The following is a 16,579-nucleotide window of genomic DNA, read 5'->3' on the forward strand; positions in this document are numbered from 1 at the left end:
ATGTTGTTATGATATACTGAATTCTGACATTACTAGTGTCAACCTGCTCAATGAAATATTGCTAGTGGTATGTTGATATGATTATCCCCGCGAGCGTTGAACTTCAGAAATTGAATACCCAATCGTATGATCCCACTGTCTACAATATTTCTTATTATACCAGCGGAGGTAACAAGTGCTATTGAGACGTTCCTTCCTCAGTCACCTCCTACTACATGTACTACCATATTTTTCCCCGCTCCCTCTCCTCTTCATTTTCTTTTTTTTTTTCTCCTTTCGTCTTTATTGTGACCTATGAACATGCCAACCAAGGTTACAATTGAATATGAGCTACCATGTTTACCATAATATTGACTCCAACAATGTGTGTCTGTTTTTTTTTTTTTTTTATCACAGCGCCACCTGGAGGCCACCGCCCTAGCTACATGGCTAGCCCTCACTGCACGCCAGAATGTCAGACACTGGGTCACTCGGATGAGTGCTGGATGCCCAATCTTTCCTCTGCCAACAAGCCTAAAACCGTCCACTTTTCGAAATATGATGATAACCGCTCTTCAGGCGGCAGCTACCGCAGCTACCAGTCAAACGACCGTCCGCCTGCCACCAGCCCTAAACCCCCCAATCCTGCCATCGCCTTTGGCAACGTTTCCAAAGTGAGTCAGAACCACAAACCGTTGCCAAAGGGCGGCATCCTTAACATGGGGCAGCAGTCGCCTGCATCGAGGGACATCAGTGGTTACTATGGCAACAGCTCTTCGACTGTGACGGAGGATGAGCGCAACGGAGGTGCCCTGCCATTAACACCGATTAGAGAGCATCCTTTGGAGAGGAACTCTCAGGACAAACGGAATAACACACCCAGCGTGGTTGTTACCCTACATTCGCCAGACAAGAGCAGAGGAGAAAATGACATCAGACAAAATTGCTATCGCAATGACATGAATAGAACAGATTTAGCAGCACAGGGGAGATCCTATATAAATGGTGTGAGTCAAGCGCACAGGAACGATGGCATGACGAATGGGAGAATACCCAGCAGTATGCATAACGGACGAAGCGACAGTCGCAACTCCAGTGGTGACAGCCGGAATTCGAGCACGGATAGCGTGTCGTACTCGACGTCGTCCGGGGCGAGCAGCGAAATGACGCCAGTTCGCTACTCGCCTGACGAGGTCGAGGCAGTTCTCGAAAAGTGTGGAGCAGACGTGAGCTCCGGAGTGTCACCTGATAATGACAGACTATACACAGACTGGGTCTAGCTTGTGGCTACCTACACAGTATGATCCCCCTATACAGTGCTCTTGTGACAACAATAACGCATGTATGGTATTTTTTTCGTCAATATAATTTCTTCTTTTATTGCTGGATAACGAGATGTAAATATTATTTATTTCTTATGTGAACGTTTGTCACAACGATATGAAATTGCAATCTAAATGATGCAAGTCATTGAACTATCATTCTTATGCAAGGGCTGGACCTACCCACAGTGCCTTTGCTTCTGCTTTTGCGTCTGTCAATATGTTTGACCATGTCTTAATGTATATGAATTTATCTTGACACCAACGGTGTTTTGTCTGTGGTAATTCCAAACATTTTTTCTTTTCCACATTTCATAATTACTGTGAAAGTTTTATGCAAACTTGTAAGTTTGCAAAAGTTAGCAAATCGCGTTAGAGCTGATGTTTCGGTCATACTCATAATTGCTTCCAGCAGAAACCGTTTGTAATCAGCTGCCGAAAATGAGCAATATTGTGTCATGAACGCAGTACGACAGCAATACATTCCTATCTATGTTAATGTAGAACCCATGACATACATATCCTCAGTACTTGTGGTTGTAATTATCAGTCGAACAGTATTTATAAGAACTTCATCCTGGACATTTAAAGTAGGTCCGTGTCAGAGCATAAGCAACCTTTCGGACTGATATTATCGGATCGTAGTGAGGTGTATAACTGTATGAGATGATAGAAATGTGTACAATTATCATCTCATGAGCACAAGATGGAAAAGGCTTTAGATCATGGAGACATTGTCTACTTTACTCAGTCTATGCATTTCATTGTAGAAGTCCATTTATGTATTCAGATTGCAACCGAGTACAACCATAGCAATCGTGTGATGGTACTACCTACATATTCTTAACTTTCTGCGTCGGTTCCTAGTACTGTACATGTGGGGTTTTTTTTTCATGCTCTATGATTGTATTTTGCTTGTTTGACAAGTCTAATATTGCATCTGTGTGCCGATCCATGTTTATATACCGAAACAAGATTATTGGCTGAGTGTTCTTGTGAAAATTCTTATCGTGTGAACTGCTAGTTGCACCGCAATGTGTACTGAAATGTTTATTTTGTATATTTTGTAGACGTAGTAAGTTATAAAGTGAGTATGTAAAGATGACATTTGAGCTGTAAATTGACAAATAAGAGAGTAATTTTCCATGCTGTAGTGATTCCCCGTGCCCTATTCTCTCTCTATCTCTCCCTCGTTCTCTCTCATTGATTTTTACCGGTATCCATCTATTTATTTATTTGATTCCTTTCAAATTCCTTCTTGTGTATCCCTCAATCTCCTATAGTTAAATCCTGTGCATGATGACATGAACAGGTCATATGAGTTGCCAACATAAGACAAAAGTATTTAAAAGGATAGCACGGAGGTAATCAAGTTCCTGACATTCCGGATCACAATTGTGTAATCAACGATCAACTTTAAAGCTTCATATTAGCCGTAAACTTGACAACCATAATGTTGAGATGCTTATTAAGAATACCGCTTGATATTCATTTAAGCCCAATATAGGCCTACCATTGGGATTCGTCGAGAGAGTGGTAAAAAGTGACGCTGCCAGTCCTAAGATTTAAAAATATATAAATTATCGATGGACTTCCCGTTTTCTAAACTTGCCTATAAACCCTTGTAGGATGACACACGTGGAGGTAAACCTATAGTGCCAAGTGGCGTACACCACAGGTAACCTTTCCCATGAATTTCCTGTGGTGTACAATCTCTACAACGACAGTAACAAAACTGTATAGAATGTCTCTTATCATCTGTTTGAATCTATTCTCGAATGGGACGATCTTGCTTGAAGTTGTACTATGATTTTATTATTATTATTATTATTATTATCATTATCACTGTTATTATTATTATTATTATTATTATTATTATTATTATTATCATTATTATTATGATTATTATTATTATTATCTTCATCATCATCACGATTATTATCATCTTTATCATCATCATTTTATTATCATTGTTAGTAGTAGTAGTGTTAATAAATTGTAACACTGACAATCAACCAATATCTATTCAAAAAGAAATTCGGAAGTGCATCCTGGTTAATCAGGGTCATGCAATTCCACAAGATTGCTCTATGACAATCGAGATTTGCATTGTATATTTTCTAGCTAGATCGGTTTGATTTCCAAAAACACAAAGGGGAAAGAAAATAGCCATTGAATTATTAAGATTTAGTTTGATCAACTTTAGATTTGAAGACATCGGGTTGGTTTAACAAGCTTGATCAGTACATGGAGATCACACAATAAAGGCTTTGTTTGTTTTCAACCTCTTGATTATGATTTCGGCCAACGGACATGACCGTTCTTTATGGGGATTACATCACAATCGTCTTCCGTTTGTAATCCTCTGTTTTTCATTTTATTATGATCGTTTTTTATGATGGCGGGGAAGGGGGTTGGTATCACCAGACGTTTTGCTTTCAAAGTCTTCGTTGTGACCGTGATTCTTCTGGTAGGGCTGGACTATGTCAGCTATTTAGTGATAGCGCCACCTCTTGTTACATCCTTACCACACGCGGATGTACTTCGCAGTGTGGTTTACCTTGTGAGAAAAATATTTTGCCATGTCATAACCTTGCTTGCAATCCAACAAGGTTCACCGCAGTGTCGATGAAAATTAGCCACAAGCCATATACAAAGATCATTATAGTTAAAAGTCTGGCTATTCTTGTCCAGTGATGCTTTGAAGATGCATTCTTGCCCGATGTGAATATTGACTGTTATGAGAAACGAATGTAGTGTAAAGGCTTCAGCGAAATGAGCATGCACATGCTCCGAATTCTGGCATTCACCAGTTTCTTCTCACGCGTAGTTGAGAAATGTGACTTGTATTTACTTAAAGGTCACTACAATGAGCATCACAACTGGACAACATCCATACAACAGTGCAGTCATGTTTTGAAATGTATAAGTTCATGAAAGAAAGAAAGAAAGAAGCAGGAAATGTATCACCTGTCTAAGAGAGGAGATCATCTGGAAGGGTCATCATTGAACGTAGAGAAAAGGTTACTGCATATAGAGTTTTCCTATAGGTCCACTGAATATTATGTACATTCCAGAGTAATTTACAAACGAGTTTGGTCACTGGAGTATCATACATGGCTTTTTGAGACGTTTTAAGAGTTGATGTAACTGGCATAAGATCTCTGTCGTCTGTCATTATTCATTAAAATAATACTTTACCAAATATCATGTGATCATTGACTTTGATGAATGATAAGCACAAGGGTTCATCTGTATCTTAAAGGTCTAGAACATCCCCATTTTAATCGCAGTCATTCAGCCAAAGAAAAAAATAATTGTTGGAGGCACCCAAGCTGATACTCTTATCAGAAGTGCGAACGTCACAGGAAAGATTCATATTGGCACTTCAATCAATCATCACCGTCATAAGTACCGGGATGAAATATGTAATATAAAAGTACTTTTACAGCGAGCTCTTTTTACCTGATACTGAAGGTTAATTACTTGTAGTTATTGAAATAGACGCCAGCGAATACTGATTTACGAAGCAAAAAAAAAAAAAAAAATGATGCATGATGTATATTCACTGCCTCTTTATTACTCTGTCAGATTTTTTTTTCTTATTGTTTCATTTCTGTATGACAATATTTACATTATGAAAGTTGTCGGAAAGAATGTTGTTGCTCTTCATTTCCTTTTTGCATGTTAATGATATAAACAGTCTATTGTATTTTGTTATAGCTATTAATTGTGGTACCTATCATACAATGTGCAGATTGTAATAAACGTATGCTGAATATCAAAATATGTGTCCCATGTGGCTTTCGTTTACCTCTTTCATAATGATTTTGTTCTATATATGCAGCTATATAGGTACATTTAAAACAATACACACAGGACAAACAAGATACACTCGACTGAAATTCAACCGAATACAAGCGAGATAGCATATAAAAGATCACGAGTGAGAAGACAAAAACAATGATTAGAAAACAACAGTTAATACAAGGGTGTATTTCCTTTTCACAATACATGTACTTTAATAAATTACATGCGTGGTCTGCAGATAATGACACTATTTTCACATGTTTTTCATCGTCATTGTTAGCGCAGAGCTGTTATGAAGACCCTCTAAACATCATATACTAGTACACCAAGCTATTCATTCAATAAAGGATGTAACATTTCAAATAATTATGTAAAACTGATATGCAATTAATCATCACATGCCATGTGCCGTCATTTCGACATCTGTTAACGTGGACTTACGTTGTATGACTCATTGCCATGTCCTCCCACAGTGACAACACCATGTCTCAATCCACTCAAACATGTTGTGTGTGTGTGTGTGTTTTTTTTTTTTAATATGGGGGGGGGGGGGAGGGTAGGAGGCGTGGAATATTTGGGGGAATGATTATAGCTTGTCGTTTTCATTTTTACTAGACCATAGATTCCCTGAAAATTGAGGTCTGGATTTTATGCACCCAAGGTTATTTGAATATCTGAACAGGCTCATTCAGTTGGATTTCTGTGGACCTTTAAATCAGACCAGTCACGTACACGACGTATCAGTTTCGGCGTCGGAACACGACGTGTAGGCCGACGTGTAGGCAATATGAAACTATTAAAGGACCAACGTTGTGTTCAAGTCTCTTGGGTCTTAATTCCACCTATTACTCATCGTAGCAGCGTTCAGTCACTAATCGGAGTACACCCTCTTCGTCTAGCTTTCGCAGCAAAGCAAATTCCCGAGGCATCTCGTGCACACCCACTGTGCCGTTTTTAGAGTAAAACTGTCTCTTATTCGGTTCATAGTAATGGTATCGCAGTTCTCGGTTCCGGGAATCTTGCGGGAACGGATAGAACCCATAGATGTCAACATCATCACAGTGTAGAAGAGCGGCCGTAACAACAGACAGTCCCGTAGACGGCGTGGGAATCTTCCAAATCCTGTAAAGAGAAGGCAAACCCACACAAGAAAATATTGAGGAACTTTATTGCACTATGCATCGTTTTCCAACTGTAATATTAATGTCATAAACATATTGTTGTAGAAAACCGACTTGGGGTCAAGAGGGAAGACTCTGCATCTCCAACTTCAAGTTTATACTGGTGAGCCAGTGATTTTTCAGCATTATCTATAACTGGTCTTTTAAAAACAATCTGAAATTTTGATAGGTTACATTTTGTTATGTTATGTTATATGTATATGTTATATATATATATATATATATATATATATATATATATATACTCCTAGATGGGTCATTTGGAAGACATTTCCATTTGTTTTATATGCAAATTTTAAAATACATGTTCAATGGCAATTTACGCAATGGAGACACGAAAATTGTCTCCTTAATGACCAGTTGTCTCCCTAATGAAGACACTTCCCCCCAATATGTCTCCCTAAGGTGCCAACTAGGGATATATATATATATATATATATATATATATATATATATATATATATACATAAGAAGAAAGAGTCTCAAGTACGCCACGGATCCAACGAGAAGTTTTTTATTACAAAATTTTCGGTCTGCCCTAGACCTTCGTCAGTGTAAAGACAATGATAGACAATGATATCATCTTTACACTGACGAAGGTCTGAGGCAGACCGAAAATTTTGTAATAAAAAAACTTCTCGTTGGATCCATGGCGTACTTGAGACTCTTTCTTCTTATAATTACAACATTCGAAATCCAACACGTGGAAAGTTCCAAGATATATATATACTTGTATAATCGATATGTGTATACAGTATGTATATGCATGTAAACATATATTTATATACATATACACTTGTATACATAAATTTTGACAAAATAAAAAATCCGAGGAAAATATAATTTAATGTACAGAGAGCTAATATAGCAAATACAACTCTTAGAAGTGTTCAAAAATAATCGAAAGCGTCTACCAAGGAACTTATCTCGCTGAGGCGATTTGCCAGGATATTGAATTCTTTTGGAGTATTGGAGCAAAAGTGTAAAATAATTTCGATCGCATGCAATTGACTTTTATATTCATGAAACAACCTCCACACTTAATAGTGGACATAAATAAAGCACTTGTAATGCGTCATCAATCTAGTAACCTATTCTGAGGCGCAGAGGGGCATTAAAGTGAATTATACAGGTATACATAATTATAAGAGTGGAATGAACAAGGAAGAGATAGAAATATATGTAAGAAACGAGCCTCTTTGATGTCGTAAAACTATGAATTTGCAAATTTCATGCTGGTAATCATACTTCTTTGGAAATGGAATAAATGAAATGAAATAAAATAAAATGAATGAGTATGTAAACAAATCCAAAATACATATTCAACCAAAACAAGACACGACCATAAATGATATTATATGACTTTAGATTCTTTTTTTAAATGTTCTGTGGATTCTACTGCTCGGATCCTCAGTGGAAGAGCATTCCAGAGACAGAAATAAAAAGCTTTTTCTTCGAGATTGGAGATTTTTCTTTGGACATTTAATTGTTTACTGTTACAAGAGCGGAAATTTCTCCAGGTAAAAGATTCTGAGACAAGGTTTTGCAAATATTTTGTAGCCGAAGAATGTACAGCTTTTTATGTGTGGAGCAGGAGCAGGCTCCTTTGCATGCGCTGATACCAAATGAATTCATAGTGCACATGGTCCAAACATCAGAGGAAACATAACCGTTAGTGATGGAAATCGAGAACTACTCTGCTGTAGTTACTTGTGCCATGTGCAATGTGTCTGAGTAATGATTGCCGTTTCAACACTCCGTCTCTGTGTTCTGGGCCAAGGCTTGCCTCAATGTTTTCCTGCTACCGGTAATGACACAATGAAGGTTGCAGTAACATCGCTGTAGTAGCAGTTTCTCTTTCCATTTAAAGGAGTTACAGTTATTTTGTAGAAATCCACCTCAGTCAACAAAACAGGAGTAGAACAAGCAACCTGCTCAGAAATCCCATTGTCAAATGCAATGAATGAAAGGAAGACAACCAAAGCACCATTTCTATTGAGGAAAGTCCAACTTCATAATGACAATGCATAATGAGAGGAATAGAATTTGTGTGCATGACAGACCAGCAGCTAACAAGGCTAATCAAGATGACAGTCAAAGCCAACAAAGAGAGAAACAAGTCAAAGGGATTAACTATAATATTCAATCTTCCACAACGAGACAGGCTCCACATTCTGTCTAGCAGATTGCAAGATATATAATCTAAATACTGGTTATGTTATGAAAGTTACGGCATATCTCAAACGGTATACGTGATGATCGTGCCCTAGCAATCTTTTTCTGTTTTCTGTCAAGGAGATAAACAACATAATAATTTTCAAGGCCACGAAAATGGACACTAAATAGCCCATTTTATACAAGAGTTTCAATCGAACTGGGACACGATATTGTAAATACAAATCATCATCTCCTCCGGTTGGGTTTGGTTTTAAGTAATTTATGTTCTTTTCTGGAAAAAGAAGAAGAAACATAATTTATCATAAACATTTATTTTATGCTTGCGAGCACGTGAAATCATTCTCGGAAATATGTGGAAGTATGTTAATGATGTTTATTTGGGGAAGTAATTCTGTTCAGGATGAAGGAATGCAATAAGGGAAAACACCAATCTTTAAATCACATTTAATTCTTGTTAAATATTCTATTCTCAAAAGCACAGAACATAAAAGCCGCCTAACAATGAAGTGACAATTGATATTCTAGAAGATAGATATATGAAAGGAAATTAGCTTAAATGAAGGGAACTTTAACTATCCATTTTACAAAATGGCAAAATCTCAAAGTAGACAAACTGGCATGGATGAGCCCGGAGCAACATGTCTACAGAGAGGGAGGTAGGGATGGAAGAGGTAGAGAAAAGGGTGGAAGGGTGGGGACAGGAGGGGAGCGGTAGAGGAAATGGTGGGAACACTGGTTTACCACTGGGTGGGAGACATAAAAGGGAATAGATTCTATTTAAGTGTCTTATCTACTAAACTATCTTTTTTATAATGGATATAATCTTTGCTGCAAGTATAGCTTAAAGGTATTAGCCCACATTTGTAAACCTGCAGCAATTGGTCTCATAGTTAGCATGGAGTTTGGGTATGATTGCAGTAACACCTGTGCAAAATTTCGTTCCAATTAGTCCATTACTTTCATAAAAATAAATGAAAATGCACCGTATGCATGCGTATAACGCTCCCTAGCTCCTGTCCACGTACGTACTACATGCATGCGATACATGTGTAAGTTACATGTACGTAGCTAGCCCGCGCTCGTAATTCGATTTTGGGTCGGGTTGACCCGGTTTGAAAATTGATTTTAAAACGATGATTTTCTCTCTTTTTATCGAATGGTATAGACAAAGAGCAACAGGTGAGGTATGTTATTGTTATAACTTGTACTTGAAGTCATATTGGACCTGTTTTATGCAGTTTTGATTTTCGTGGGTTTGCAAATGTGGGCTAATACCTTTAATTTCATCGATTATAACTTTTATGCAATGCTGATTTGTGTTGATTTTGGCAGGGCCTACAAATGTATTTTGATTTTTCATGCATTTATTTTGAATAAAAGATCCATAAAGGAATATGGAAAAAAAAGCAACAAAAAGGATCGTATTTCCGACACTGTTTGAGGTCATTCTAGCGCGGAAGATCGGTGGATACTGCTAAGGCCTGATTTGTCGATTACTGATTATCAATTGTAAAAAATTACATAGCAACCGCGAACGGGTAAGCTCTGAGATTGTAGTACTTCCGGCGAACCCTTTTGGCTAACATATCGCAGTTTCGTAGTTTACCCAACTGTATGAAATGAACACATTTCTTATGCATATGCGTACATCTTAGAGTAAAATTCGACAGTCCTGCAGGCATATGCGAACTGCGTTTTCACTTTAACAAGACACCTATATGGAATTTTACGGATGAAGATGCAAACATAAAGGGCGTGTCACACCGTTCCGGGCAAGCTACGCGGGCTTGTGGCGAGGAGGTAGTTTCCAGCACGTAGAAGATTTTCAGCGGGCGAACAAGAATGTTTGCAATTTTCATTCATGCCTTGTCATACCGTACCTGGGGAAGTTTTGCGGCTTGACTTACGGGGAAACAAATTTACTCCCCGGAGCTGTCCGCAGTTGGTCCGCACCTGACAGTATCTAGCGCGTATCTCGCCTGTAGTTGCCCGGAGGTGCTCACGCAAGTCCGATTTAACCGCAGCCAAGTTTTGAGCATGACCAAAACTTTTCCGGGTGAGTCGCGGGAATGCCCGGAGAGGTCCACGCAGAACACCAGTAGGAGGCCCTTAGCGGCAGCACTTCCCAGGCAACTCCCACGCAGGTACTTCGCAGTCCCGTATGCAGCAAAGATAATGAAATTCTGTGGGATTTCAGCCATTCCATCAGAGGAATTCCTTCACTGAGTTGTCAGCCCCCACGCGACTGGTACAAAGGTCACACAGTATACTCGCAAGTATGATTTAAGTAGAACGCGTCCAGCAAGTAAGACACTCGCTCAGATTCTTTTCCGCCCTCAGGAATGTCCGGTATGCTAGAAAATCCCTACACGTAACAAGCCCGAGTAGCTTGCCCGGAAAGGTGTGACAGGGCCTAAACACGGTTGCGGGTAAAAAAATATGCGTGCGCACCTCCGGGCGACTACGGTTGAGATACGTGCTAGGTACTGTCATGTGCGGATCATCTACAGGGACCTCCGGGTAGTCAAAATTGTTCTTTGCAAGTCGCACGCAAGGCTTGCCCGGGAAGGTGTGACACGGCCTTTACTCTCATGAAATGAACTACGTTGATGGAATTGAAACGACCGAGTGAGGGCGCTCAGCCTCAAAATACCCCGCTCCAAGGGCAGAAAGAGGGTAGAAGAAGTTTTACCATCCCCTTTTCCAGAAAATCAAGGAAAGTAATGGACTATTATGAAGGCCGAGCTATGTTCTGCTATAGAATGAGACCATGAAACTTTAACAGCCAGTCTATTGTACATATTGCAAATTGTACACACTACTAGTAAAAGAAAGGGTATTACACCAACTTAAATTTGTACATGACAAATCCTTGAACACTAACTAGTGTTGATCACTTTACGGTATCTTTGAAATTCTTGTGGTCAGTAGCTAGACTGATGTAAGCATTGTTTTTTAATGGCTCACAATCATTAAAAAAACGGCTGTTGATGTGTTGTTATTGTTGTTGTTTGTATAATTGCCAGAAAGCGCAGACAGACTTTCGCAAAATGTGTGCATTACGAAGACACCATAGAGCTATCTTTCATTTCAATTTGCTTTACATTGACATTTTCCATTATCTGCATTACAGTTTGCTGAGGTCATTTTTTTTTCTACACCTTGTTGTTTTACGAAGAACAGGTAAATATACATTAATAGTCGCTAGAGGTTTCATTACATCGACCAGGGTATTTTGGTTTGGTTTGGTTCTATTGAAGTTGGTGAATTTTCTTTCCTTTCTAATTTTTTCCTTTCAAATTCACTGCCAAATAGCAGCATTCCATTCTGAGAAAAGCACGCATAACATAATTAATTGTACAGCTAGCGTGTTCACTTTACCATTGTATCTTAGGTAATATTCTTAGGTAATAGCCAATGAGTCACTTGACTGTGTATATATTAAAAGTTCCAATCCACAAGATACAAAGATTAATGACATAGATATCTTCAAAGCCTTCGACAAATATCAACTGCTATCCAGTTGATGAAGATGGAAATGAGTCAGGAATAATAACATAATAATAAAACATACGATCAGATGTTCATATCTATTTATTCCTATAGATACAAGTCTGGTCTACCAAGATGAAAGATGGAGAAGCCTACAAAAGAACGAAAGTCGCCCCGAAAAAGGGTGGTGAAAATTAAGATATGACATTAAAGAATTTCGATGTTTGTCTACCAGAGTATTAGAATAACTGGTAATAGAAGAATAAGTGAAATCGTTGCTATCGTTTGATTTCGCGAAGGTAGAGGAATTTCAACACAGGGATCCCAGAGGGAAAAAAAAGTGTGTGGTGGGAACATCCCAATCACGTTAACAGAAAAGGAACGTTTGGCGTTGTGAAGATTTGTGGTTTGACATTCCGTTACGTATGATTGCGCAAAATGTCTCACACCCCTCCCGCAATCCTCTGTTGTTGTTGTTGTTGTTGTTGTTGTTGTTTTGACAATTCAGCCACTTTCGATTGAATCCTGTTGTATTTGGTGCCAGTTCGGCATTTCTATTCTAAAGGAAATGAAAAAAAAAACAATGTTTATCTGATACTGTTTCACATTACTTCCTCTCTTTTTCTAGTTCTTGGCAATGCATACTAAGGCACTGTGAGAAGTTGAATAAAAATGTATACAGTACTAGTTGCATTCAAGCGTATATGATTAAAAAGTATTTTCGCTTTTAAATTTTGGAATGATTGGTTGTTTAATGCTGTCACCATCTGATCAGATATATGTATTTCATGCAATTTGTTCTTTCTTTTTCCTCTGGATTAGTGAAATGAAAAGATTACGAGAGATCACGAGACTGAGACCCACGAGTCATACAGCTCACGAGTATGCAGCCCACTAGTCATACAGCCGACTAGTTATACAGCTCACGAGTATGCAGCCCACTAGTCATACAGCCGACTAGTTATACAGCCCACGAGTTCGACACTGAGTAAATAAAGCCCACGAGTTCGACATCAAGTAAAATAAGCCCACGAGTTAAACAGCCCATGACTTCGACACTACGCACACAAAGCCCACGAGACCGCACTACGCCTGAGGGCTCGGTCACACTGCCCAAAAGTCGCATAAACGCATGAATCACGTAAGAAATTCGAGCCTTAGGGCCTACGCGATGCATGCGCGATTTGCGCACTTCATGAGTTTGTCTGACGTGGAATCTTCGGATATGTCCGCCGACGTGCGCCGGATCGGCGCTTTACGCGATTCCATGGGAGCTCGGTCACACTGCCCAAAAGTCGCGTAAACGCATGAATCACGTAAGAAATTTGGTTTTGCGTGCTTTTCCGTCGAGAATTTGACCATTTTCGCTGATTTACGCGATGAAAATCACCGATGAATTACGCAAGAACTACGGACAGATCACGCACAACACGGGTTTGATGTGCACCCTCGGCAGCAGGAATTGGCCTGACGGGAGATGATAAAATGACTGTTTTAACATAGCGCCAATCATACGTGAGTTGTTAGTGATACATCAGTGATTCATCAGTATTTCATAAGTATTACATGCGCTTATTTACGTGTTCTGTAAGAGATACATACGCCAATATATTTTTTTGTCAGTGATTTTCAGTGATACGCAGGTGTTACAGGCGCGAAACATGCGTCGATATGTCTGCTAATCGTCAGTGGAAAGTCGTTGGTGAACGCGATAGCGGCAACATTTTCGCGAACGATCACTGATATTCCAAGCATATTTCGCGCATTGTTCGCGTAAGAACTACGCAAACTACGCAAAATTACGAATTTTCTGCGAGAAGAAAAGGGAAAAAATTATGTCCTGTCCATCTTCTAGCTAGAAACTGGGAAAGGCTATTAAAAGTAGCACAGTGGCATTTTCAAAGGTCTAAGATTACACCTTACATTGTTTTTGTCCTTTTTTGTGGGGGGGGGGGGGGGGAGTGGGTCCCATGAAGAGCAAAATTTTATTCAAAAAAAAAAATAGCGTGACAGAACTACTCCTAAAAGCCACAAGTGTAGAAATACATACTTGATGTCGCTGATGTCGCTGTTCAATTAGTTACAATCTCTCGCTCGACAGCGCAGCGTGACAAAATTGCACTAGCCAGTATTATATTTCCCCTTCATTGAACTCCCTGTACAGGTACATATTTGTAATTGACATGCAGATGGCGCTGTTCATCCTGTCGGTCTCGCGAGTCTTCCTTGTCTAGTGTCGGTCTCGTGGGCTTTCTTTACCTAGTGTCGGTCTCGTGAGCCTCTTTTGCCTAGTGTCGGTCTCGTGGGCTTTCTTTGTCTAGTGTCGGTCTCGTGAGCCTTTTTTTGCGTATTGTCGGTCTCGTGAGTCTTTATTGCGAAGTGTCGGTCCCATGGGCTTTCTTTGCGTAGTGTTGGTCTCGTGAGAATTTTCTGCGTAGTGTAGAACTCATGGGCTGTATGACTCATGGACCTATTTTTTATGTCGGTCTCGTGGACCGTATGACTCGTGGGTGTCGGTCTCGTGGGATGACCCCATTTTTGTCTTCGCGCCTATGTGTGTACGTGTGAATATCTGAATAGTCATAATTTCATAAAGGTTGTTTGGTAAAACAGGGACAATTTCCCCATCTGCACATGATGATGATGATGATCCACAGCATCTGTTATAGAAACATTCAAAGGCGCAGACTCCTCCAAGACAGTTAGCAATTGAATGTCCGGTGGAAAATGTGAGTTTTGAGTGAGGCTTTGAAGTGATCCAATTTGTCAATTTCACGGAGGAAAGATGGGAGGGGAAAGATGGGAGGGAGTTCAAAAGGCGAGGAGCAATAGAGGAAAATGCCCGGTCTCCGTATCCCTTTATATGTGTGATGGGCACCTGGAGAGTAAGGCCAGATGAACGAAGGCCAGGGCGAGGCTGCCCTGTCAGTCTCTGATTTTTCGCTAGATAATTATATGTGATCTGATATTCGACATTAACGTAAAGCACTTACTCAACAAGAGAAACTGATCTCGCAGCAGAGTTTAAGGGTGAGCATATCCACAGATTCTATTATATTTGTCAGTAAAAAGCAAAATGGTTGTTACTGAAATTATTGAGATACCTGAACGCAAGATACATCAATGATTCTGGACTGTAGGCCCATGATGGCTGGAGATTCAGAGTTCTGTTAAACAGCGAAGCTACAGTACGCAGCCTTTGAGGATGTCCCTTCGGGTACCACACAATTGTCTTGTTGGTAATGCTGTACGTTCTCTCTGCGTAAGGAAGTCCCTTGTTATCTCGAAGTAAGTCACTTGGCACTTTTATTTTTGACAGTTCGAACAATTCTTCTGTGTTTACTGTAGTTAAACTTATCCTTGACCCGACATCAGATGAGAAATTTCTCCCAACGGGCGCGAGATTCAGCCTGAAAATAAAATCGTGTTCGTCGATTTCGCGTCCACACCGACTATACTCCAGTACCCCAGAGTTCCCGACGACAGCACATCGTGGCCCGATGGTTGGTAGTGGTTCCGTCTGGTTTTGTGCGATGATAGTAGATTCATTGACGCCGAATTGAAAAGCCTCCGCTGCGATGCCCATGCGAAATATTCTGTGTTTGTGTCCAAGTATTTCATAATGATTTTTGCTGTAAGACAAAATAAACGAAGGTATTAAAAGGGAGAGCTTTTCATGGCACTGTTTGCGCAATTCTGACATCTACATCGATAACTAAGACGTAAGAAAAAGTCATTCAAATATAAAAACATCGATGAGATATGCTGAATAACATCATATAAGATATAATAATATAAATTTAAATTACGAAATGCAAGAAGAAGGTTAGGAAGCGTAGACGCTTATTGGAATTGGGTTGATGACAAGAGAAACATTTATGAAACAAATAGAATTCAAGATGTTTTATCAAAATCGTATACCTAAAGTTATTAATGGCATTTAAAGTATCACAAATTTGCCCCCACAAAAATGAAATATTCTAAGCAAGTGTGTATGACATTTCACAATAAAAGTGACGATGTCATGGCTTCACAATGCTAGACGTACAAAACAGATTGCTTTCATTCGTGTGTGTGTGTGTGTGTGTGTGTGTGTGTGTGTGTGTGTGTGTGTGTGTTGATTGTGTCTTACCGTGAACTAGCAACAGCTGTAGCTGATAATGGCCTCTTCATGTGCTTCATATGTTCAAAAGTCGACATTAAAACTGTACTGTCGTATGTATGTCGAACGGATACTTCAAGCCTCGCAATCATAGCTGCTGACTCTGAAATAGAAAATACAAAACTGAAGTAGTATTTTACATCATTGTCGATCCAGTATGATTGTAGTATAGTATGATCGTTTTAATGGGATAGAGTCTTCAATATTGACACTTTTCTAGGAGAGGACCCGCCAATTTATACACCAAAGTCAGGAGGGACATTTGGGGGAAGCATTTTTTTTTAAATCTGATTATCTATCACACCATGTAGGCCTAACCCTCACAGCACAGGGATATCAAAATAAAGTAAAGAAAGCAAAGGGAACAACTTCAATTCTTACGTTAGTCGATGATGCAAATGAGTAATTCAGGTTTTTCATGTTCTACAAACATAATACCCTGGTTTTATTGCTTT

The 16,579-nt window shown here is 39.4% G+C and overlaps 1 protein-coding gene across 1 annotated transcript; it reads right to left on the bottom strand.

Annotated features, from left to right (window-relative positions):
* Positions 1-5,956: 5,956 nt before the first annotated feature.
* LOC139716260 (CMP-N-acetylneuraminate-poly-alpha-2,8-sialyltransferase-like) lies at positions 5,957-15,548 on the bottom strand. The gene is made up of 2 exons (XM_071627828.1): positions 15,067-15,548; positions 5,957-6,233 (listed from the first exon to the last, which is right to left on the bottom strand). The coding sequence occupies exons 1-2, from the start codon at positions 15,546-15,548 to the stop codon at positions 5,957-5,959; spliced, it is 759 nt and encodes a 252-aa protein (XP_071483929.1).
* Between the last annotated feature and the right edge of the window lie 1,031 nt (positions 15,549-16,579).

This window comes from Diadema antillarum, unplaced genomic scaffold, assembly GCF_040938485.1.
Source record: "Diadema antillarum isolate AM-2024a unplaced genomic scaffold, OU_Dant_1.0 scf00000063, whole genome shotgun sequence".
Lineage (NCBI taxonomy): Eukaryota > Metazoa > Echinodermata > Echinoidea > Diadematoida > Diadematidae > Diadema > Diadema antillarum.